General features: G+C 48.4%; 1 protein-coding gene and 1 long non-coding RNA gene across 3 annotated transcripts; both read left to right on the forward strand.

Moving 5' to 3' along the window:
* The first annotated feature begins 2477 nt into the window (after positions 1-2477).
* LOC121361859 lies at positions 2478-6692 on the forward strand. The gene is made up of 3 exons (XR_005956404.1): positions 2478-2606; positions 4753-4888; positions 6528-6692. It is a non-coding gene; the product is annotated as an uncharacterized LOC121361859 (long non-coding RNA).
* A 1848-nt stretch (positions 6693-8540) lies between these two features.
* LIG3 (DNA ligase 3) lies at positions 8541-22657 on the forward strand. 2 transcript variants are annotated; one of them, XM_041482516.1, is made up of 20 exons: positions 8541-8687; positions 8950-9509; positions 9970-10086; positions 10937-11125; positions 11516-11667; positions 12568-12734; positions 13358-13435; positions 13526-13694; positions 14304-14459; positions 14883-15014; positions 15750-15829; positions 16239-16326; positions 17160-17237; positions 17489-17612; positions 17950-18092; positions 18849-18923; positions 19922-20068; positions 21033-21207; positions 21872-21963; positions 22138-22657. In XM_041482516.1, the coding sequence occupies exons 2-20, from the start codon at positions 8969-8971 to the stop codon at positions 22372-22374; spliced, it is 2940 nt and encodes a 979-aa protein (XP_041338450.1). In that variant the 5' UTR covers positions 8541-8687; positions 8950-8968; the 3' UTR covers positions 22375-22657. The 2 variants fall into 2 exon arrangements, with proteins under 2 accessions (XP_041338450.1, XP_041338451.1); XM_041482517.1 differs by having other exon boundaries at positions 22141-22657.
* Positions 22658-22696: the final 39 nt, after the last annotated feature.

Genomic DNA, 22696 nt, shown 5'->3' on the forward strand with positions numbered 1-22696 from the left:
GAAGTTGTTTAACCCCCAACAGTGACTTATTCCAGGCTATCAGCCAAGTGAATGCTTAAGTGGAATATATGTACAATGATCATCACAGGCTGGCATTCATCTTGTCTCAGAAATTGTTTAGGGCAGAGAGGTTAAGAAGAATAGAGTACAGGCTTAGAAAAGATTTGTTTCTCAGAGACATTTCACTGGATTCATCCAATTTAGTGAAGAAACTAAGGTTAGGGGAGTGCCTTTTAGGAACTATTGTCTCTCTGTAATTTAACACATAGGTTTTCAAAAGAGGACAGCAGTTAAGCAAAGTTGCAGTTCAGTCAGATCAGAAACTCTCATTAGTATGGAATAGATCCAGGCACCTCAGCAGAACTGTCAGCCCTTCATAAGGCAGATCCCATCCCCCTTCCCTCGAGGCTTTCCAAGCCAAGAGCTTTTCTGGGGTCCTGGCATAGCACTGACTTACCAACTAGTCTAAAAATACCCCTGGAAGTGAGGAGGGAAAGATCCTGCTCTAGATAAGACAATTAGAGCTGGCTTAGAGAAAACTCACTGATCAGACAGGCGTGGTTCCACCACAACACTACCCGGCATTCCCATCCTAAGGGTAAATACCTTCAGGAACAGAACTCCCAGTTCTGACCCTGAGCACAACCACACCCCTCTCTCCAGGCAAAGAGCCAGCAGAGCTGCTTGTGGTGTTTAGAACAGCGTGAGGCCCTTAATTGGGTTAATTGGGTTTCACCTGCAGCAGGTGGGTCAGACAGGAAATGTGACCCTGCGTGTGGAGGGGATGGTTCCCCAAAACACCAACAGCAGATGCCAACCAAGGCACAAAAGCTCTTTAAAAAGGTGTTTTAAATGTATTTGTTTCAGTGGGCTGCTGTTTTCATTCATGTGCATTGCAACGAGAAGAAGGGAAGGGAAGGGAAGGCTAGGCTGGGTTTTGCCAAGGGGCCTCAATTCTCTGGAGAAAGGGGCCAGCAGGAACCTCCTGAGTTCAGCAAAGCCCCTCTGCTTGGAACAGCTGCACCTGGTGGACAGGGACAGGCTGGGCACTGATTTTTCCCCCTGCAGGGAAGGACCTGGTGGTCCTGACAGCAATGGAGTGAATGTGAGGTGATTTGGCTGGAGACACACAGAAGCTGATCCCCAAAACCCTTCAGAAAGAAAAAGGAGCTCCATTTCACTGAAAGGACAGGGCTAAGATAACCCAGGCAGCAATAAATCGGCCTCCCCCAAGTGCTCTGAGGAATTACAGAAACAAATAGCCCCAGAAGAAACATTTGCAGATAGGTCAGAGGTTCTGCATTCACTTTGGCTTTGTTTATATCCCATTTCCAATGCCCCAGGGCGACACGGGTGAGGCAGAGGCGATGTGACAACCCCTGCACCCTCCAGAGAGGGAAAGGCAGCACTTTGCCATCATTAGGACTGGCTCCTGCAGGAACCCAAAGCCCTGGTTCCAGCACTGGCATGTCTTTGAGCAGAAGCAACAGCAAATAGCCCATCCCAGGGGAGCTATTCCCTGCATAAATAGCTGCATAAACAGCTCTGCAGTGGCACTCACAGGCGGGCTCCGGAGCCTTTTACGTCTCCAGTTTCTAATGAGGACCGGTTTAATTTTTTTTTAACATCCAGTCTCCCCAATAAAAGTCATCTCCAATGTGGAATTGGCTCAGAGGATTGCAGTTCCTTGATCATAAGTGCTTTCAAGTGATGTGGCAGGGTGATCAACGTGAAGGTTGGATTAAGGTTTAGTCTGCAGCTTTTGGGAGTCATACAAGTCACTAATTACACATCCAGCCCTCAGCACAGCAATGGGGAACATCACAGAACTACTTCAGGGAAGATTCAAAGAGAAATAACACAGTTTAGCACTAAAGTAAGAAAGGTCCTGTGACATTAAAAAGCAGAATTTCCCTCCAAGCAGAGGTTTTTCTGTGCCTCCTGAGCTCTGTTAAAACCCAGAGATGACAACTCCTGAATGTGCTGAAGAGCCCAGGCCAAGAGCTGGGGTCTGCAGAAGTCACCATGTAACTGCATTTCCATTTGCCTTCCAAAACATGGTCTTGGGCTGTGGAAAGCCCAAGAAGTGCTAATATTTAATTTAGTTAATATTTCATTCAGCTAAAAAGATCCCTCAGCTTCCCTGGGCAGGAGCAAATGGAGCAGTGTCATTATTGCTCCTCAGGTATTGGGGTGAGATTAGATCTGCAATCAGGCACAGCTCAGCCCCACACCGCAGGCAGCAGGGCACAACCGATATTGGATTTGTTGAGGAGTTTCTTTCATTTCACTTTGGATGTGTGACACCAGGCCAGAGCAGCTGTGGAGTGCAGATATGACAGATGTGGCTTGAAAGAACCTGGGGAAAGTGCACAGCAGCCTGGGACTGCTTTGTACTGAAGAACAGAGATTCTCTGGGACACAAAAAAAAGTTAAAGCTGCTCGGCCCTGTCTGTTCTCCAGTCATACCCAGCTGCCACTTAGAACAAGGAATAAACAGAGAAGAGAAACTGGGAATTTGAAGCCTGCAAGGCTCCTGGCTGTTAAGAGAATAAACAGAGATTTGGACCCCACAAGCAAGCCCAGATCCGAGGGGACAATGCAAGGTAGGTACCAGTTAATTGCATCATTTTCTTCCTAGTCACAAGTGTTCCTCTGCAGGACTGAAAGTGTTTTAATAAAATGCTGTTTAAAAATAGCCTTTTAATGGCCTTGAAGACTTTCCAAAAAAAAAAAAATACAAACCCTTTTACAGTCTGTCTTGAAGACATTGGTGATTTTCTGAAATTATTTTGGATGTCTCAAAAACATCCAAAATAATTTCAGAATTGGTCTCTGGTTTTAGCAACAGTCATTGCCTGACAAGGTCACTTAAAAAAAATCAACTGTGGTTTCAATTTCATTCTAAAGTATTCACAGTTAAAATTTTCAATTAAAATTTTGAAAAAAGTCCTCTCCCGGCAAGCAGAAATGACAAATTAATTTGGGAAATGCTCTGAAACAAACTCCCCCAAAAAATATCTGCCAAGCTTTTATTTTAAATTTCCTTTGTTTCCCAAAATTAGGTGTCATCTTTCAATCAGCACCACCCCAGAGGATGAGATTTGTGTTCACTACCCTGGCATGTGTAATGATGCCAGGATAATTCGCAGCAGATGTACATTTGGGGAGAAATTATTTTCCTGAGAACCTATTTGTGTGGGAGGATGAAGTATGGTTATAATGAAGGTGCTGTGGGAGCTGAATGACTTTGCATCTCAAGTACAGGTGCACTTGGGTGTAACTTAAACATAGTTTGCAATCTCTCTAAATGGAGCATTTATAGCCAATTACACTTGTCATTCACCTTGCAAATACCTCTATCTAATTTAACAGCATATGCAGCAAGCAGAAAAATAAAGGATATTCTATTAGGTGCCAGCAGAATAGAGGTGGAGGAACCAGCTCTGTGTCTAACACACGTTTGGCAGATTTCTGAACTGAAATAGAATGAATTCAGAGCGTGGCCTCCAATGCCCTCCCTCTCCCTGCATCAGAAGCCTCCTGTCAAATGTAATTTCCTCCAGGAAGACATGTATCTAGCTGAGATTTTCCAAAACCTGTCCAAGTGATTTGGACACTCACTTCTCATTAGTATTAATAGCAAATGAGCATGAGCATCTCCTCAGTGCCTTTGGAAATATCTGACACATTTTTATTTTGGTGGCTGTTAAATGACTCCTTGGGCAATCTGCACTAGAAATGACAAATTTCCCATTTGTTTTTCTGCACTCTGATATTCCTAATGTCCATGTACCAAATGTCAAAAATTTCCCTCAAAAAGACAGCTGAGATGTGGTGAGAGGGAGGGCAGAGACAGACTTTTGCTATGTTTGGATTAAAGGACAAAGTTCACATTCCAAAACTGTCTCCTCCACAGAGGGCTGCACAGACCAATTTTAGGATAACACCACATTCATTGTCATCTTTTTGTCACTGCCCTAGGCAGGGATGTCACTGCAGTGGGAGCAGGGATGCAGAGGAGCTTCGTGGCTCTGTGTCACAGGCGCTGAATCACGGCAGGGCCTGCAGAACAGAACAGGAGGGAAGGAAAGGTGAATCTCTTCGGGAACACCTAGTCCGTGTCCTGCAGCAGGGAACAGCTGTTCCTCTGAAATTCTTCAAATTTTCACTGTTACACCTTAGATCACATCCAGTCCCTCTTACTGTTCCCAGAGCTGGGACCTGAACAGCAAATTATTTTTTAAACTGACAACAGATTATATTCTCCCCTTTCCCCACCAAACTGAGGGAGCAGAACGAGGCTTGTGAGAGATTTCACTCCTGTTATACCCGGCTTCCACTTTTCACCCCCACACAAGGCAGAAGGAAGCCTTGCAAGCCACTTCTCCAAGGAAAACAATGCAAATCCCTTCAGACCGGACCATGGAGCTTTTCCTTTCCAAGCCCTTCCTAAAGTCAGACTTACCAATGAACATAAATGCAAATAAGTGACTAATACTGAGCTCTGCAAATCCATTTTACATGGCTTCTTGATCTGTTATTTAACTGGCATGCCTTCCCTTTTTGCCAAATGTATTTGGTGTCTATATGTCTGTTTCTTATAATCTTTTCCATTTCTCTTATCGCTTGTATTTTAATAAAACCACATGTACAGATTCAGTATCTTCTTTAGCAGCCAGAGAGGGAGATATATTTGTTCATTGGGGTTATTAAAATTCTAAATATCTCCCTCCTTTTATTTGATTTTAGTGAGATTCCAGACATTTTCTCAATACCAAGAAGATTGGATCCATTGGAATATAACTCTGACAGAAGTCTTGCAAGGAAACTTTAATTTTAGTTCAAACTCCATTAATTTAAGATATCCCTGAAAGATGTGGACAAGGTGAACCTTTTTTTATGAACTATTTTCAACCCTAGTTTAAGATGAAGCTACATTTGGTTTTTTGCTTCTTAACACTGAGGAAAAACCCTAAAAGCAAAACTTGAGACCATTATTTTGCTTTCACATGTATCTTAATTCCTGACAGAACTCCTGATGGCCACTTGGCTTAAGCAAGGACAGACTAAAACATTTAAATCTGACTTTTTGGGCATTATCTTCTTGGTATTAGTGGAATGAAGTACTTTAAACAGAGTTCTGCTTTCCTGGAGGCCTCTCTGCTGCTCTGTCACTGCTGCCTTTTACAATGAGAGCACATTATGTTAAGAGGCTCAGCTCAGCAATTCCAGTATTTGCTACCTAGGGAGACTCCAGCTCTGATTTCTCCCTGATTCTTTGCTAAGCAGCAGGGATTTGTCTCCTGGTTTTCCCTCAGTGAACTCAGTGTCCTGTGGTTTTGTGGATATATTAACTGGATTTATTGTTCTACTCACAGCTGTTTGAAGGTACATCCGGCCAAAGGGGGAGCTGGAGGAGTTTATTTCAACAAGACTCTAAAACCCAAAGTAATTTTAATTATTCCCCTTGCAAACCTTCCCACCCACAATAAGAACAGTGGATTCACATTGCAATTTCAGGGGAAGAAAGTGCTTGCAGGGAACATTTAGGAGCAGTGACCAAAATCAGGGCCTGATAGACCACTTGAAACTTTCTTAGCACTTCTTAATGCCATCTCAGAGCTGTTAGCCACAAAAAAAGACTACAAGATCAAACTGAAAGAGGGTAGATTTACAGCAGATATTGGAAGAAATTGTTCCCTGTGAGGGTGGGGAGGCCCTGGCACAGGGTGCCCACAGAAGCTGTGGCTGCCCCATCCCTGGAAGCATTCCAGGCTGGGTTGGACAGGGCTTGGAGCAGCCTGGGATAGTGGAAGGGGGTAGAACTGGGTGAGCTTTAAGGTCCTCTCCAACCCAAACCATTCTGTGATTCTATGAAGAAGCAAGTTTCAGCTTTCCACCAATTCCTTTAGAGCCACAGTAGAAAATCAGCAGAATTAATGCTCTGGGCTGCAGAGTCTTCACCTTCTGCTCAAGAGGAGGAGAGCTGGCATTAAGAGTGCACCAGCTTTGCTGCTGTCGTTCCCAGGCCTCTCCAAAACAACCAAACAGCAGTTGTGTGTGTTTCTCAGAGAGGAAATTTATCTAAAACTCCCAGTTTCTCGTGGCAGCCTTCTGCCACCTGCCTGTGCTCGCTGCATCTCTCACTGCCAGGCCATCAATCTCCAGTCCCTGCAGCACTCTGCAGAGGGGCAGCCTCCGACTCCCCTCCTGTCCCTGCTGCCATCCAAACCCCTGCAGGCTGAAAAGAGCCAGGAGCAATTCATCTCACCCTCACTGAGGCCTCTGAAATGTTTCTCTGCTGACTGAAGGCAGCCTTTAGTCTGAAGGCTCTGCCTTTAGTCATTTGCTAAAATGAGTTTAGCTCATTTAGCTGACTTTTAGACAGTTAGGACAGCAGATCCCACCACTGCCAGGTTGCTCAGATGCCTTATTTATTATATATTATAATTTATTATATATTATTTAAACCTGATCATGATGTGCTGCAGTGTCAGCCTTTGCCTTTCCATTCCTTTTACCAGGCTCACAGTGAATCTCACCATGGTGCCATGAACTCTGTGCTCCCAGCAAGCTCTTGAACGCTGCACATCACAGCACCTGAACACCTCATCTCTACCTGGGTTTTGTTCTCTTCCCCTCTAAAATCCCAGTGTTCATACAAACTCTTGCACCCAGTCACTGCTGGTTCTGTAAATCATTTCTCAAAGCGATCTGAACTACTAAAAATCAAATCACATTAAACTCACACATTAAAATTTTAATCTAAGTTGGCCAAATGCATGGTTTTGGAGCTGAATGCACTCAGCCAAAAATCTGGAGCATGGTGGTGGTCTGGGTGCCTTCCACATAAAGTTCATAGCAGGAAAAACTCTCTGAATCCTTCTGCAATTCCTCTTCTGTGACTCAAAGCTCCCAGTTGGATTTGGCTGGGGGAGATTGTTTCTCTCTTTGGTTTTGGGGTTTCCTTCACTCCTGGGCCATGAGGGACAGGAAGGTGCATTTCCATTCTGAGATCATGGATTGAATTAATGCCTTTCTGTGAGTAAACATTGCAGTGTAAAATATTGCAAATGAATGCAGACTCTGTGTTCACAGCCAGATCCCAGTGATCAGAAATGCCTGTGTCACATTTCATCCCAGTTTTGTGACCAGCTACAATTGTTACACTCCCAGCTCCAAACAGTGTGGTTTGTTTGATGTGCTGGGAAGAAGAGAAGACTGCCTGTAGCTTGCTTTGCAACCAGCTGGAGGCCAACAAAAAGACAGATATGTGGCTGGGGAAGCAAATTCTGTACCTTATTTCTCATACTCTGCCTTTGAGATACAGCAAAGCAGGTCAGAGACTTGGCCATGTCAACCCACACAGCATCCTTTCCATGGCTGAAGGCAGCAATCCAGTGGAGCTGTGTACTGCATCCATTCCAGCCTCCTCAGCAGCCTCCTGGCACAGCACAACAGCATTTCCATCAGAGGAACAGGGGTGGCTGCCACCAGCAGAGAGCCAGCAGCTGGACTGCAGGTGTGTGTTACCTGTACTGGGATGAAGGGCTGTCCTCAGGAGCCTGGGGGGTACAGCAGCACCTCAAACCCACACAAACACAGTGCAAAGGACAATTTCGGCAGGTTATAGGGCAGCACTTCAGGCCTGTGCAGGTACTGAGGGCCCAGGTGACATGGCTGCATCTCAAACCTGCACCAACATGGCACAATCCTGAAGGGGCAGCTTCATGAGGCTGGGGATAAGGCAGCGGCTCAGTGCACAAACAGTGTTACAGCTCTTGGAGGGACCGTTTCTACGGGCAGGTGATCCAACAGCACCTCAAAGCTGTGTTAACGCAGCACAGCACTCCTGGTGAGCCAGTGTGGTTCAGCCACGAGCAGGGCACCCCTCACACCTGCCTCAGCTTGTGCAGTGCTCTGGAAAAGCCAACTTGGGGAGGTCGGGAATACATCATCACCTCAGGGCAGGGCACGCTGCTGCAGTGGAGCCACCCCTGCGGTGGGGACCAGCCATCGCCTCAGGACACAGACCGGGGGCTGCCTGAGGGCAGAGACCCTCCATGGCCTCAGGGTGCAGAACCCCCATGGCCCCATGGCACAGAACAGGCGCTGTCCCGCAGGGCACAGTCCCTCCATCGGCTCATGGAGGAGGAACTTTCCATTGTCCCAGGGCGAGGACCCGGTGCCACCTCTGGTCCCGGTCCCGCGCCAAGGCACGAACCCGGTGCCGTCTCAGGGCACGGACCCTCCCTCGCCCCAGCTGCCGTCCCGGTGCCACCTCAGGGCACGGATCCGGTGCCGCCTCAGGCACGGACCCTCCCTGGCCTCAGGCACGGATCCGGTGCCGCCTCAGGTACGGACCCTCCCTGGCCCCGGGCGCGCTCCCGGTGCCGCCTCAGCCGCGCACGAGGCGGGAAAACGCTCCCGGCGCGTGCTGGGGGGTGGGGCTAGACGACCCTAGGGGGCGTGGCCTGCGCCCGCCCGCCCCCTCCGCAGCTGTTCGGGCAGGAAGGGGCGGGGCCCAGTGCGCCGCGCGCGCGCGCGCGTGGCTCTACGGAAGCCGGGCTGGCGCGCTCGTGTCCCGGCGGCGGCTGAGGCGGCGGCCCGGGCCTGAGGGGCTGGAGGGGTCCCGGTGGTCCGGACGGGGCAGTGGCCGGGATGGCGGCACCGTGAGGAGCTCGGTGAGCGGCGGAGGGGGCGGCCTGGGGCCTGCAGCGGCGGCGGGAGCCTGTGGTTGGGCCGGGGCGGGCAGCGCGGGAAAGCGGCCTCGGGGCGAGGCTGGGGAGAGGGCCTGGGAGCGAGGAGGGGCCGTGAGGGCTCGGGGTGCGGGGCAGCGGAGCGGGGGCGGTGAGGCCGCTGCGGCGCGGGTGCCGGGCTGGGGACTGGGGCCACCAGGGTGTCCCGGCGGGCAGAGGGTGCTCAGTGTCCCTGTGTCGCTCGCAGCACGCTCAGCACGGACTGGATGCCCACGGGCGGCAGGACGCTGTCACACGCTGCCCGCGCTCTCGGCAGGGGCACGGCGCTCTTCTGCTCTCACCCGCTGCTCCCCTTGGCCAGGCTGTTCTCCCGCTCTGCCGGAGTCAGCCCCGGGTGCTGGTGCCAGCTGCTGTTGCAGCCCGTCCGTGTGCCATCCCCGCAGCAGCGCCGTGCTGCCGCGTTTCCCCTGTCCCTGCTGGTGGGCGGCTGGCTGCGCTCGGCCTGCGCGGCTGCCGGGGACATGGCGGAGCAGCGGTACTGCGTGGACTATGCCAAGCGAGGCACCGCGGGATGCAAGAAGTGCAAGGAGAAGATCGTGAAGGGGATGGTCCGCATTGGGAAGATTGTTCCCAATCCTTTCACCGAGTCCGGAGGGGACATGAAGGAGTGGTACCATGTCAAGTGCATCTTTGAGAAGCTGGACAAGGCCCGGGCCACCACCAAGAAAATCGAAGACATCACAGACTTGGAGGGGTGGGAAGAGCTGCAGGATGAGGAGAAAGAAACAATCAACAAGTACATCTCAGGTGAGGCACGAGGCAGGGTCACTTTTCTCCTTATTTTCAAGTTATGCCAGAGGTTGTCACCCAGCTTTGCCTTTGTCATGAAATCCTCATGGATTTATTTGTGTGGCTTAGGGACAAAGTGTGTGGTGCTGCTCCAATCCCTGTCTCAGCCCTGCAGGAAAGGGAAGAAATGGTCACTTCTACGGTGACACTCCTTGATTCATTTGTCACAACTGATTGTGGACAAGGCCTAGATGATTTAACTCAAGGGCAAATAAAACCCATGAGGAAGCATCAGTTATTTTCCATTTCCACCTTTTTCTGTGATCTTTACTAAATTGTTACCTGAAAAACATCTGGGGTTTTTTTTCTTGTCCAATTCCCACTTCTTTTAAGGCTTTTTGCTTTGTGAGCTACATACGATGGTGAGGGATGTATGAGATTATTCCTGACTGTCTCTTTGAACCTTTCTGCTTTCCAGAAGCCAATTCCAAGACTGGAGGTACCCCGAAGAAAAAGGTGATAGTGCAGGCAAAACTCACTCCCACAGGACAGCTGACCACAAAAGATCCACCAAAGAAGTTCTCTGGATTCTCTGGTAAGAATTAAGAAACTGGTTCTGGGAAATCATTTTGTTTTAATCTCAACATCAAGAGGTGTTTTAGCTTGGCTCAGATCAGTAGGTTTTTATCTGTAGATGATTTAGGGGTTTTTAATTCTGGTTTGTCAGAAGCTGTCAGTGCTTTCCTTAGGCTGTCAGTCTTGAAAGAACACCTTGAAAGATGTTTGGATTTCCAGTTTTCCCAAGAAAACAGAGGTTCTGCCGTGATCCACATTGTCAGGCTGATTCCATCCCTACATCCATTGGCTCATTCCAGCCAAACTGAAGGTGTAGGCTAAAGTTATCCCATGTGGAGCTCAAAATCTGGAAAAAACTGCTGAGGGATTCTCAGTTGTGTTCATGGAGAGGAAAACTTGTCCTGAGGAGCAGCTGCCTGCAGGACAGTCCATCTGTGAGCTCTGACTGACCTGACACCCACCTGGAGCTCCAGACTGCCCAGAGCCACAACACAGCCAAAGACATCAGCTCCTGTAGGGGATTGGTGTTAGGAGACAAAAGGGGATTTTAGAAATTACCTTAGGCAAATGTCTTGCTTTCAAGGGCAAAAGCCTATAAAGTAGAAAAAAAATTGATAAAGCAGAGGCATCTAGGAGGAGAAATTCATTTTCACTATGGTGTAGTCATATTTTTCTGGTAGAATTAAGATCTAGGAAATTCTGTTGTGATGTGAAGAGTAAAAATAGTTGGAAGGTTTTTATAAAAGTCCTAAATTTTAGCTCTGAAACTTTGCCAGCACGCTGGGATCGTTCCCACCTTGTCAGGCAGAGGTAACTTCAACATTTGCTCCATGTGGTTACAAAAACAACTTGTGATGTGTCTGATGCAGCCAAGCCGAAGAACTCAGAAGAGGCCCCTGCGCAGAGGCCCAGCCTGTCTGCAGCCAGGTGTGATCCCAAGCACAAGGACTGCCTGCTGCGGGAGTTCCGCAAGCTCTGCGCCATGGTGGCCGACAAGCCAAGCTACAACGTGAAAACTCAGATCATCCAGGACTTCCTCAGGAAGGGATCTGCAGGAGGTATGGCTCCAGCTGGGAATTCTCTGCTCCCTCAGGATCAGCTTTAAAGGCTGGTCTCAAAAGGAAAGGGGAAATTCAAATCTGATTGTTGTGTGGTTCCAGCCTTGTGCTGTGGTGATTTCTGATTGATTTCTGAATTTTTGAACTCTACAAATACCATATTCAGACAAAAATTTCTCAGTAGATGCCAAATTTAGAGGCAAATTTTGGCTATTTTCCCTACAAATTCCAAGCTCCAATTGTGGGTTTTTTCCCCAGGATTATGCAAATGAACACAACCAACCAGAGCCTGCACATGAAAATAAATCCTCACTGATATAATGTGCTTTTTTTTTTTTTTTTTTTAGATGGTTTTTCTGGGTTATAATGTGCTTTTTTTTTTTTTTTCAGATGGTTTTCATGGTGATGTATACCTGACCATTAAGATGCTGTTACCAGGTGTCATTAAAATAGTTTACAACTTGAATGATAAGCAGATTGTAAAGCTGTTCAGCAGAATTTTTAACTGCAACCAGGAAGAAATGGTCCGGGACCTGGAGCAGGTGAGTGCAGACAGCAGCTCTCTCAATTTCTGCTGTTCAGCTCTTTGCTTATGGAAATTCTGTAATGGTTTAGGTATTTTACTCCTTAGCTTGACTGTTAGAATGGGAGCTGGTGATTTATTTTGGTTTTCCTTGGCTTTAGCAGTTTTCATAGCATTTTCTGCCATCTGGACCCTGTAGAAAATCATGTTTGAATGGAAAGCAGGATAAGAATTCACCTGGCAAAGCTTTAGAAAGCAAGACTAAAATTGTCTAGGCGAGGTGGGCTGCATCTGTTTGTCTAAACTCCTTTGCCTTGCACATTCCTACAGAACTGAGTTATATTACTCTTTTTGTACCATCACATATCAAAACCTGAGATTCAATTAACAGACCTGTCACTGGCAGCTGCAGTTGGTTAATACAATTAAGCTGCTGCAATTGCAGGTGCTCAGTTGTGCACTGAGTCCCTGTGCACAGGAGCTGGTGATTGACTGTGCACCCTGTGATTCACTGCAAGGTGCAGGAATGGGCTGAATTAGATAATAAAGGTAATTTTTTCATCTCTGTTCATTGCCTTGCTGTGTACTGCCTTCTAGTGACATCACTAGCCTGTCCCACATCCTTGGATTTACAAGTGGATTCATCCTGAGGAAATAAAGGGTCTGTGCTGCTGCAGCAGTGAAAAATAGAGCCATGAGATGATGCTGGTACTCTTAATTACCTTTCTTGGCAAATTAAACAGCTGAGCAGCTTTATGTGTCGTGGCAGCTTCCTTAAGTGTTTGATTCCAATTTCTTCGTGCAATCCCAGCATCACTCCTGTCCTTTATCCTCACTGGAACCATGCAGAATCCCCAGTGGCACCGCCATTCTCTGGCCATGCCTCTCATCCACACGCTGGTTTTGTTTTTGGAGACAGGGAGATGTTTCTGAGACCATCCGGATCTTCTTCGAGCAGAGCAAGACGTGTCCTCCAGCACCCAAGAGCCTCCTGACCATCCAGGAGGTCGATGAGTTCCTCATCCAGCTGTCCAAGCTCACCAAGGAGGATGACCAGCAGAGTGTCCTGCAGCAGATCAGTCGCAGGTGAGGGAAGGAATCAGCCTCTGAAGGTTTGCCCAAACACTGGAGTGGTTCTCTACAAGCTGGAGTGGATGAAAAATGAATCATGAGCCACTGAGACTGAACTTAATTAGCATCTGTAAGCTGCTGTTAGTGGTGTGATTGAGACACCTTGACAGCAATGGAGAGCATTTATGGCTCTTGTTCATGTGAGAGAACTTGTCCCTGCCTGTCAGGACACTTCAATCTAACAGCTGATTTGCAATGACACCCTAATGGTGCTTAGCTGTTAATTAAGTTGCTGTTCTTAAGCATGTTGGGGAAAGCCTTCAAGTAATTTAGACAAAGATTTTTGGTCTGGCTCAGTTTATGTTGATCTGAGGCTGAGGATTTTCTGATCAGTTACTCTTGATGCATTAATTAAGTAAATTTTACAAGGTGCATCAACACTGAGGCAGAGTTAATGTTGGCATAAAGATGCTGGAAAGCTTTTTGGGTAGTCCCTTGTGTCTCTGAGGTGTCACTATTAACATGATTGGTTAAACCCTCTGCAAAGGAAGGGCCTTTTTTTAAAGAGACATGGATGATTTTCTTCTTTTCAGCTGGAAAGTTCAGCTCACACCTTTGCTGAATCTTCTCTTCTTCAGGTGTACAGGCAACGACCTGAAGTGCATCATCAGGCTAATTAAGCATGACTTGAAAATGAATGCTGGAGCAAAGCACGTGTAAGTGACACGAACCCAGAAGTGCTCATTTCCTGAGGCAGCAGCAGCGCTGAGGCTGATCCATGTTCCCCCTCTCTCCATGCCTTGCAGGTTGGATGCTCTGGATCCCAACGCCTACGAGGCGTTCAAGGCCTCGCGGAACCTGCAGGACGTGGTGGAGCGGGTGCTGCAGAACCAGCAGGAGGCTGAGAAGGTGCCAGGGCTCAAGAGGACCCTGAGCGTGCAGGCCTCACTCATGACCCCAGTGCAGCCCATGCTGGTAGGTTGGGCCCCTCCTGGCAGCCAGGCATGGACAGAGACTCCCAGCTGGGAGGGTCAGGAGCCAGGGCAGCAGCTGTGCAGTGTGGGCTGGCTCTGCAGGGCTTAGGGGTGTTTAATGCCAGTTTAGAAAGCATCTCCTACCACCAGGTCAAGTATTTGATATACTCAGTACATGCACCTTTAGTGCCACTGCCAAGCTAAAACCTTGCCTTGCTGTCAGACTTTAATATTTGTTTGCTGTCATTGCAGAAGTTGATCCTTTCTCTGGAAAGAGTGTAAACTTTCCAGTGGATTAGAGATTCAAATAAGTCTGGCTTTTTGTGTGAACAAAGCAGAGTTAAATATTTACTTCTGGGCTGAGCACACTCCTACAGAAGGCACAGTGCACATTTTAAAGCATTTGGAGGGGATAAGCACTGAAAAGCTGTAATTATCTGGGCGTATGCAGATATTAGTAAGTGAATAATTAAGGCAAACTTGGACTCGCTAACAGAGGTTCTGGACAAAAAGCTCTACAAGGGGGTTCATTGCAGCTCATTCATGAGCTTAGGTAAGAGTAGCTTTATGTTCCACGTGTCACCTGGGTTTTGGCCCCGCTGTCCCCCAGGCCGAGGCCTGCAAGTCCATCGAGTACGCCATGAAGAAGTGTCCCAACGGCATGTACGCCGAGATCAAGTACGACGGCGAGCGCGTGCAGGTGCACAAGAACGGCGACCACTTCAGCTACTTCAGCAGGAGCCTCAAGCCTGTGCTCCCCCACAAAGTAAGCACCTGGGCACTGCCTCACCCCCTGTGCCAGCTCCTCTGCAATCCCAATAGTTTCCTTCTATAGGCAAGGAGGATTTCTTCTCATTCCTAATTTATATAGGTGTGTAGAATGTGGAAAAGCAGCACTTAAAACTAATAATTTAATTCTGGTGCACGTTAAGAGCTCGGAATTAAATTTCATCTGTCTGCTGTAGAATCCTCTCTTTGCCCTGCATTTTGGGAGCCTTGCTGCCAGCTGGGTGACTTGGTTCTGTTCATTAAAGCCTCATTTTTCTGTTTGTAGACTGCTGTGGGTACCATAGAAGTGCAGATGTGCCTCATATACTTGTGGAAAAACACCTGCATTGGACTGAATCCCTCAATCCCTCTCTTCAGCTAGTTATTTTTCTTTCTTTTTTTTTTTTTTTCTTTTCCCAAGGTAGCCCATTTTAAGGATTTCATCCCCCAGGCTTTCCCTGGTGGGCAAAGTATGATTCTGGATTCAGAAGTTCTCCTGATTGACAATAAAACTGGCAAGCCACTTCCTTTTGGGACTCTTGGTGTGCACAAGGTAAAAAAAAATTAAATAAAAATGTTTTTTGTGTTTGGAGGCTATTACACTGCTGACTTAAACACAATCTGTTGTCACAGGATAATTTCAGAGCTCTGGTGCTTGTTAGAGCATCTGGGGGAAAAAAATAAGATTATTGAGAAGGCTGATATTGAAAAGCTACTGCTCTAATACAGTAGATTTGATATTAACCTGTTCCCTGGCAGGACATTAACAGAACTTAATTTCAATAATACTAAAAAAATATTTGGAAAACCTTACAATTCTGTCGTTGTTTCTCATGGCTTGAGCAATGTATGGCAGCCTGGGGGACCACAGGGATGCAGTGATTATTCCATGCAAATGTTATGTAGTGCTTGTGTCTAGACTGAATGGGGGTGAGGAAGAGGACAGGAATATGAAAATTAAACTATAAGTGCTTAACTTAAAAGTAGCCATTAATCTGCTGTGTGTAGAAATGTGGTGGGTTTTTTGCAGCAGTAGTGACAGATGTTGCATTGCCCAAAACCATTAATATTTTTAGCATTATTTTCCATTGCTAGCAAATGAACATTTTTTGTGTTCTTAGCTTGTGCTTGGACACATTCAGTGTAAATCCGAATTCTCAGAATGATTCTTTTAGAAGAGGCATAAGCTTAATGATACCTAAAATATTACAGAGATAAAAATCCATCCCTTTATTACTTTGCTAAAACTGTTTGCTGTGACTGCAGAATCCTGTTAATTGTATTTCAGAAAGCTGCTTTCCAGGATGCCAACGTTTGCCTGTTTGTGTTTGACTGCATCTACTTCAACAACGTCAGCCTGATGGACAGGTGTGGCTGCCAGGGGACAGTGGCTGGGCTGGTTTCCTGGGATGAACTGGAAAACCTGGGCTGGGAAGCCCCACTAATGCAGGCAGACCAGTTCACCTGGGCTGTCAGACTGGCCACTCACTGGGAAATCAGGGCAGCGTGGGAGGGACCTTGCTGTGCCAAGGAGTTTTTCTGTGGAGCTCCTCTTGCTCTCCAAAGCACTGGGATTAGCTGAATCTCAGCTGCTCATCTCACATCCTCTAAACACACTGTTAACATTGGAATTTCCATCCTATCACTTCCTGGAGGAAAGTAAGAACTAGTCCTCTCTGGAGCTCTCTGGGATGAGTGGTTTAATGCCTTTAACAGCTTTTCTCAGTGTTCCTGTTGGGATTGCTGCTTGTCCCTCACTGTCCGTGCCCTGCTCTAGGCCCCTGTGTGAACGGCGCAAGTTCCTCCACGACAACATGGTGGAGATCCCCAACAGGATCCTGTTCTCAGAGATGAAACATGTCACAGTGAGTCCAGTGTGCCCCTGCAACCCCAACTCTACTCCTCCAGCACTTGGCTTTTTTATATTATTAACTCTGCAAATTCACCCTGGCTAAATGGTTCTCCTGCTCTGTGTGCAAGGCTTCTTGAGCCAACATTGTATTCCCATCTTCTCCTGGCCCCAACCCCTTCAGTATAATCCTGACTTGCATACCTCAGGTTTTCTGGCTTGTTAATGATTTTGTAGCCACTGTCACTCTGACCCTCTTAGGAGGAGTTAAATTCTGCTGCCACTCAGTGTGTGCTGTGCAGTGCAGCCTGATTGAAGGGAGCCAGACTGCCACTTCCCAAACTGACAGCTTCAAGTGCCACACAGCCTTGAGACATCCTGGCTGCTAAAATCTGCATTTAGGCAGCAACATGCTGGGCTTTTCCTTTGATTATGCACAAGCCTGATGTCCCATTATTTTTCCCCATTGCTGGTGATTTCTGTGGTACCTTGGCTTTGTTGGAGAATGCTTGGACATTTTGGGCAGAAGGTGGTTGGATGGAGAAGGAAGCAGGCACTGCTGGCTGAGCAAGTGTGACTTGGGACATACTGGGACACAGCCAGTGGGGCAGCCACATCTCTGAGGGGCATTTTTTAACCTTCTCTTCTGGGGACATATTCCCAGCTTAGTCACTGGGTGTGCAGCAACGAGAACATGTACAGGATCCTCTTTGGAAAACTGTTGTGAAAGTACCTCTTCCTTTCTCTGCAGCTGCTTTGGGTTTAGTGCACCACTGCTTCAAAGACAGAGCCTGAAGAGCTCAGCCCTTTTTCCAGTCCTGAGCTAACCATGATCCCTCTCCTTTGCAGAAAGCTTCAGATCTGGCAGACATGATCACCCGGGTCATCCGCGAGGGGCTGGAAGGGCTGGTGCTGAAGGATATAAAGGCAAGTTCCCTTTCACTCTGTACTGGTGTCAGCTGGGAATTTTGGGAATGACAACAGAGTCAGCTCTGAGGCAGGATCACACATGGAGCATTCCAGAAACATCGCTGGGTTCCTCTCAGTGCTGACACCCAGTCCAAGCTGCTCCTTCTGCTGTGCTCAGGAGCTGCTGAGCTGGGTAAAGGCCAGGGCTGTCTCAGGAGCTGTGCCCAGCAGGGGATCTCTCTGAGGGGGCTCTGCCTTCCTTTGCACAGGGTAATTATGAGCCAGGGAAACGCCACTGGCTGAAGGTGAAGAAGGATTATCTCAACGAGGGGGCAATGGCTGACACTGCTGACCTGGTGGTGCTGGGGGCTTTCTATGGACAAGGCAGTAAAGGTAGGTCTGGAGTTGGCTTAAGTCAGAGATCTGTCTGTACAAGGAACTCCCAAGGTTTTCCCATTCCAGGCCTCCAGGAGGGTGGCTGGAGCAGTGGTTACCTGCTGCAGCCCATCATGTCCTCGCTGTGGCTTTGCTGTGGGCTGGTTGGCTCAGCAGAGCTGGAGGTGTTGGGCTGGGCTGGTGCACAGTGCAGAGGCTCTGTTCAGCTTTCTGAGTGACCCTGCAGCCATCACAGGCCCAGGCCCCTTGGACTCCCAAAGACACAAAACAGTTTTGACTCAGAAGAGCTGTGGCTTGTCCTGTGCAAGGTGTGAGCCCTGCTGTCCCTGTGCAGGTGGGATGATGTCCATCTTCCTCATGGGCTGCTACGACCCCAAGACTGAGAAGTGGTGCACGGTGACCAAGTGCTCTGGTGGCCACGATGACGCCACCCTGGCACGTCTGCAGACAGAGCTGGACATGGTGAAGATCAGCAAGGTGAGAGGGGGAGCCAAGGGATGCTCAGCCAAGGGCTCAGCTGCCCTTGAGGTGCTGCTGCACTGCAGGGTGGAAATGCCCTGCCAGGAATGAATCAGAGTTAAAGCTCATCAACCACTTGACACAAGTGAGGTGTCAGAGCAGCCTGCTCCTGGAGGAGGCACTGCCTGGGATCTGTACCCAGACACTGAGTGGGAAGCCAGGCACCATCTGTTTCCTGCTAGGACAAGGTTTTGTTGGGAAGATCCCAATTTTTTATCTGGATTTTTGGGCACGTTGTGATTGGCAAAGGCAGTCACTAGATGGGGCTGTGGGAGAGAAGTGATTGGTCAGGTTCTGGTCTGGTGGCTCCATAACCTGGGGCTGGAGTTAAGATTTCTGTCAGTGATTTATCTTGCTTTTCAAGACTGGACAAATAAACACCTAAATTTTAATATTCCCTTGACATCCTGAAGGCCGTTTGCATCAAGGTTGTAGAACCCTAAAGAAAAGGAGTAGCTTTCCATGAATCACAATTGGATTAACTGTTCTTGTTTCACACACAGAATGACAGGAACTGAGGGCTGTGTTTCAGGCAATATTTGTGATTTTCCAGATGAGGCTGCAGATCAGTGCAAGTTCCATTCATGCCAAGGCATTGTTATACCTCTATGCTGATCTACTTCTAGGTTGTGTTTCAGCAGTTTCTGTTGTTTAATTAGGTTTATATGTAGTGATATGTGTCAATGATTTTAATTTTGTGCTTTTAATTAATAGGATCCTAGTAAAATTCCAAGGTGGCTAAAAATTAACAAAATCTACTACCCAGATTTCATTGTCCCAGATCCAAAGGTAAGTGCTCTCATAATCATTTCACATTTCCCAGCCCTTATTCTGCAATCTTCTATAAATCTTTAAGGACGACTTAGAAGTTGTCTCTGTTACAAAATAAATCTTCATAATTGGAATGGGAAATTAAGCACAAGTTTTTATCTCTCAATCTTGCAGGTGCATTTGAGGCTAAGAGCTTCATGAAGAAATCACACCTGCAGCAGTTTTGGGAAATATTCTTGTGCATTAAATCCCTTCCAGAAGTGAGCTTGCTTTAAATTTGAGATATGAGAAATCTGAGTTTAAAGGGTTGAAACACAACTGCAACCCAAAAGTTGTTGTTGTTGTAGGGATTGTGTCAGTATGCTCTGTATGCCTGAAGGAGAAGGTGTTATTTAGAAATAGAATTTTGTGTTAGTGAACTATTGTAAAACAAAGGCAACTCTGATGTTGGTGAGGGAGAAAGAATGGTGCATCTGACTCCAACTTTTCAGAAGGCTAATTAATTACTTTATTATACCATACTAAATACATCTCATCTAAACTGAATCTGCCATGCACTCTTGCTCACAACTGCACAGAACTGCACTCAACTCTGATTCTCTCGTGTCTGTCTCGTGACAGTCCTGACACACACACACACACTCAGCCCGAATAGGCCAAGGAAACAAAACATCCTCCCTCTGGATAAACAATCTCCATATTGCATTCACTTTGGCACAACACAGGCACAGCAAGTGATAAGAATTGTGTTTTCCCTTTCTCTGAGGTTCAGAGGGTGTGGAACCCAGAAATATTCTTGGGAAGAATTGTGCCTTGCTTTTCTCTATGAAGAGAATGTGGCAACAGTGAAGGGTCTCTGGCTTAGAGAAAAAGCCGGTTTTAACAACGAAGGTGACAGCAAGGTCACTTTGTGTTTATGGAGCTGTGCTGGGGTGGAGGGTGAGTGGGGGTGGGACACTCTGAGCTGGCTCCTGAGGGAGCCCAGGGGTGTGACGTGGCTTCCTCGCTGTGTTTAGAAAGCCCCGGTGTGGGAGATCACGGGGGCCGAGTTCTCCAAGGCCGAGGCGCACACTGCGGACGGGATCTCCATCCGCTTCCCGCGCTGCACCCGCATCCGCGACGACAAGGACTGGCAGACAGCCACCAACCTGCAGCAGCTCAAGGTGGGTCAGCACGGGGCCCTGCAGCTTCAGACTGGTCACAGCATGCGCTGAAGGCACCTGCTGCCTTCGTGGCACCTTCCGTTTTCCCTTTGTGCCAGACTCGGGCTGGGCTGTTCTGCTGGAGGCCTCTCAGGGCCCTGGAGCTGTTGTGTTGCTGTGCCTTGTCAGAGAGGTCTCTGTGGGCAGTTGGTTCCATCAGCTCTTGTGGCAGAGTGAGGAATTGCCTTCCTCAGAGGTGATCACAGAATGAACTCTGTTGGAAAAGGCCTTTTGAGATCACCAAGCCCAACCTATGACCTAACAGCACCTCAGCAACTAAACCATGGCACTGAGTGCCACGTCCAGGCTTTTTTTAAACACATCCAAGGACGGTGATTCCACCACCTCCTTGGGCAGACCTTTCCTCTCTCCATGCTCACTCAGTTTCCCACCACTTGCTGAGACTGGGAGAGGCATTTGGGAAGTGCCCATGGGTATCCTGGGGCACAGGGGCCAAGTGGCACTGGCCAGAACCCCCAGGCTGCAGCCACCCCAGTGCCAGCCTTGGGGGAGCTCTGTGCTCAGGGGAGCTGCTGCAGTTTGGGGCTGGCAGCAGCTGCCAGGGCTGCAGTGCCATGGAAAGCAGGAGTGATGCAGCCCTCAGGGCCTGCCAGGATCCCCGTGGGGAGGAGAGAGGAACAAATCCCTTTGCAGATGGGCCCTTCCCACAGTGAGCACTGGGCACTGCTCATCCTTCAGGCTCTTGCTCTGTAGGAGATGTGGATGTGGCTTTTTTGCTCCTCCCTCTGTGGCTTCCCTTAATGCAGGAGAGGGGTGGAATGCAGGGAGCTGGGACAGAGGTGCAGAGGGGTGCAGGAAGAAAAGGCTTTTGAGCAAACACTTCAGGGGGGAGAACACCAGAGCAGTCTGTGCATCACAGCTCGTGTCCAGTGTCAGACATGATCAGTGCTGTTTCTCTGGGCAGGAGCTGTACCAGCTCTCCAAGGAGAAGGCTGATTTCAGTGTTACAGCTGGGGAGGAAGATGAGTCCACAGCTGGCAGCAGTGGAGAGAATGATGGGAATTCCAGATCTTCCACACCTCACAGCAGTATTATGAGCCCCCCAAGCAAGTCACCTGCAAAAGCCCAGAAGGCAGAAGGTAAGATGATGGTGCTTTCAGGAAGGAGCCTGGGGCTGTGTCCTCTGTGCTTGGGACAGGCTGGCTCTGGGCCCTTGCTTTCTGTGAGAGGCTTGATGATGCCACCTTTCATGTGGATCTCAGGGATAATGGGCAGAGCTGTTCAGATCCTTGGTTTGGCCCTGTATGAATTGAGTAGGCACAGCTCTGAGATGTCCTGGGAAAAGGGATGGAAAGAGGGATGGAAACAGCTCTGATGATGCTGTTCAGATTGGTGTTCACTGCTCCCATTTCTGCAGGTCAGAGCCCTTTGGTGTGACATTGTTGGCCATGAGCCAGTGTTTAATTTGATTTGGATGGAATTCACGTGTATAAAGGGACATGTGGCTGGAGGTGATTCCCAGGTGAATTGAGCTGGAACGTGAAGCAGATTGCTGAGCAGTTTCACAGAGGACAGAGTGGTGACAGCATGGAGGGCAGGTGGCAGCAGCAGCCTGGGAATGGGGCAGGAGGCTGCCCCACACCATTTCCAATAGAAAAATGTGTCTCACTAGCGAGAGTAGTTCATGGATTTTCCAGAAAGAGGGGAGGACACTTTTCCCTTCTGCTCGTTACTCTTTCCCCCAACTAATACACAGCCAGTATCTGGACAGAGCACATGCATGAGTCAAATTTTTGTTTTTAGACAGCAAAGGAGTCACTGGATCCCCTCAAAAATCCGAGGAGAAACGAGGGGAGAAGAGAAAAGCATCAGAGATGGAGGACAACGGGAAGAAGGTACAGTCAGGGGGGCAGGACAGTGGCCACAGCAGGGTGGGGGAGGCTGGGGCAGCTGTGGCCTGTTCACCTCCATTCCAAGGAATGCCTGTTCACTTCCATTCCACGGAGAGTCTGTTCACCTCCATTCCAAGGAATGCTTTGCCCAAGCTCTGTTTCTCCTTCCCCCCTCAGCAGCCACTGCTGGACATTTTCACGGGGGTGAGGCTCTACCTGGCGCCCTCCGTGAAGGACTTTGAGCGGATCCGCCGCTACTTCATCGCCTTCGACGGGGACCTGGTGGCAGAGTTCGACACGGCCTCGGCCACGCACGTGATTGGGGACATTGATGACAACCCCGGGGCGCAGCGGGTGACTCCCCGCTGGATCTGGGAGTGCATCCGGAAGCGCAGGCTGGTGGCGCCGTGCTAGCACGGGGCGGTGCTGCACAGACCAGCTGGGAACTGGGAGGTGGAGGGAAGGGAGATCCCTCCATGGAGGTGTGGATAGACTGGAAGTGCCCTCAGAAGTAGCTACAGAGATCCAGAGCAGCCCTATGGAATGAATTTAAAAAGGTCTCTGACGAAATGTCACTGCTGAATCCCGTTTTTCTGCCCACACTGTAGACCACCATCCTTATCCAGGTGCTGGTTTAGTCTCCTTGGGTTTTTAAAGTTTGGGTATTTTTATAGATAAATAAAACTGAAGCAGCTTCTCCTTTGCTGTCAGGACTTATTTTCCAAAGGTTCTTCTC

Source organism: Pyrgilauda ruficollis, unplaced genomic scaffold (assembly GCF_017590135.1).
Source record: "Pyrgilauda ruficollis isolate IOZ18807 unplaced genomic scaffold, ASM1759013v1 scaffold59, whole genome shotgun sequence".
Taxonomy (NCBI): domain Eukaryota; kingdom Metazoa; phylum Chordata; class Aves; order Passeriformes; family Passeridae; genus Pyrgilauda; species Pyrgilauda ruficollis.

What these genes read in the sequence shown, in the direction of transcription:
- LIG3 (XM_041482516.1), top strand. Translation starts at nt 8,969, where the DNA reads ATGCCCACGGGCGGCAGGACGCTGTCACACGCTGCCCGCGCTCTCGGC. An exon ending in TCATTGTCCCAGATCCAAAG is followed by an intron (nt 18,924 to 19,921) that starts GTAAGTGCTCTC and finishes CGCTGTGTTTAG; the next exon opens with AAAGCCCCGGTGTGGGAGAT. An exon ending in AAAAGCCCAGAAGGCAGAAG is followed by an intron (nt 21,208 to 21,871) that starts GTAAGATGATGG and finishes TTTTGTTTTTAG; the next exon opens with ACAGCAAAGGAGTCACTGGA.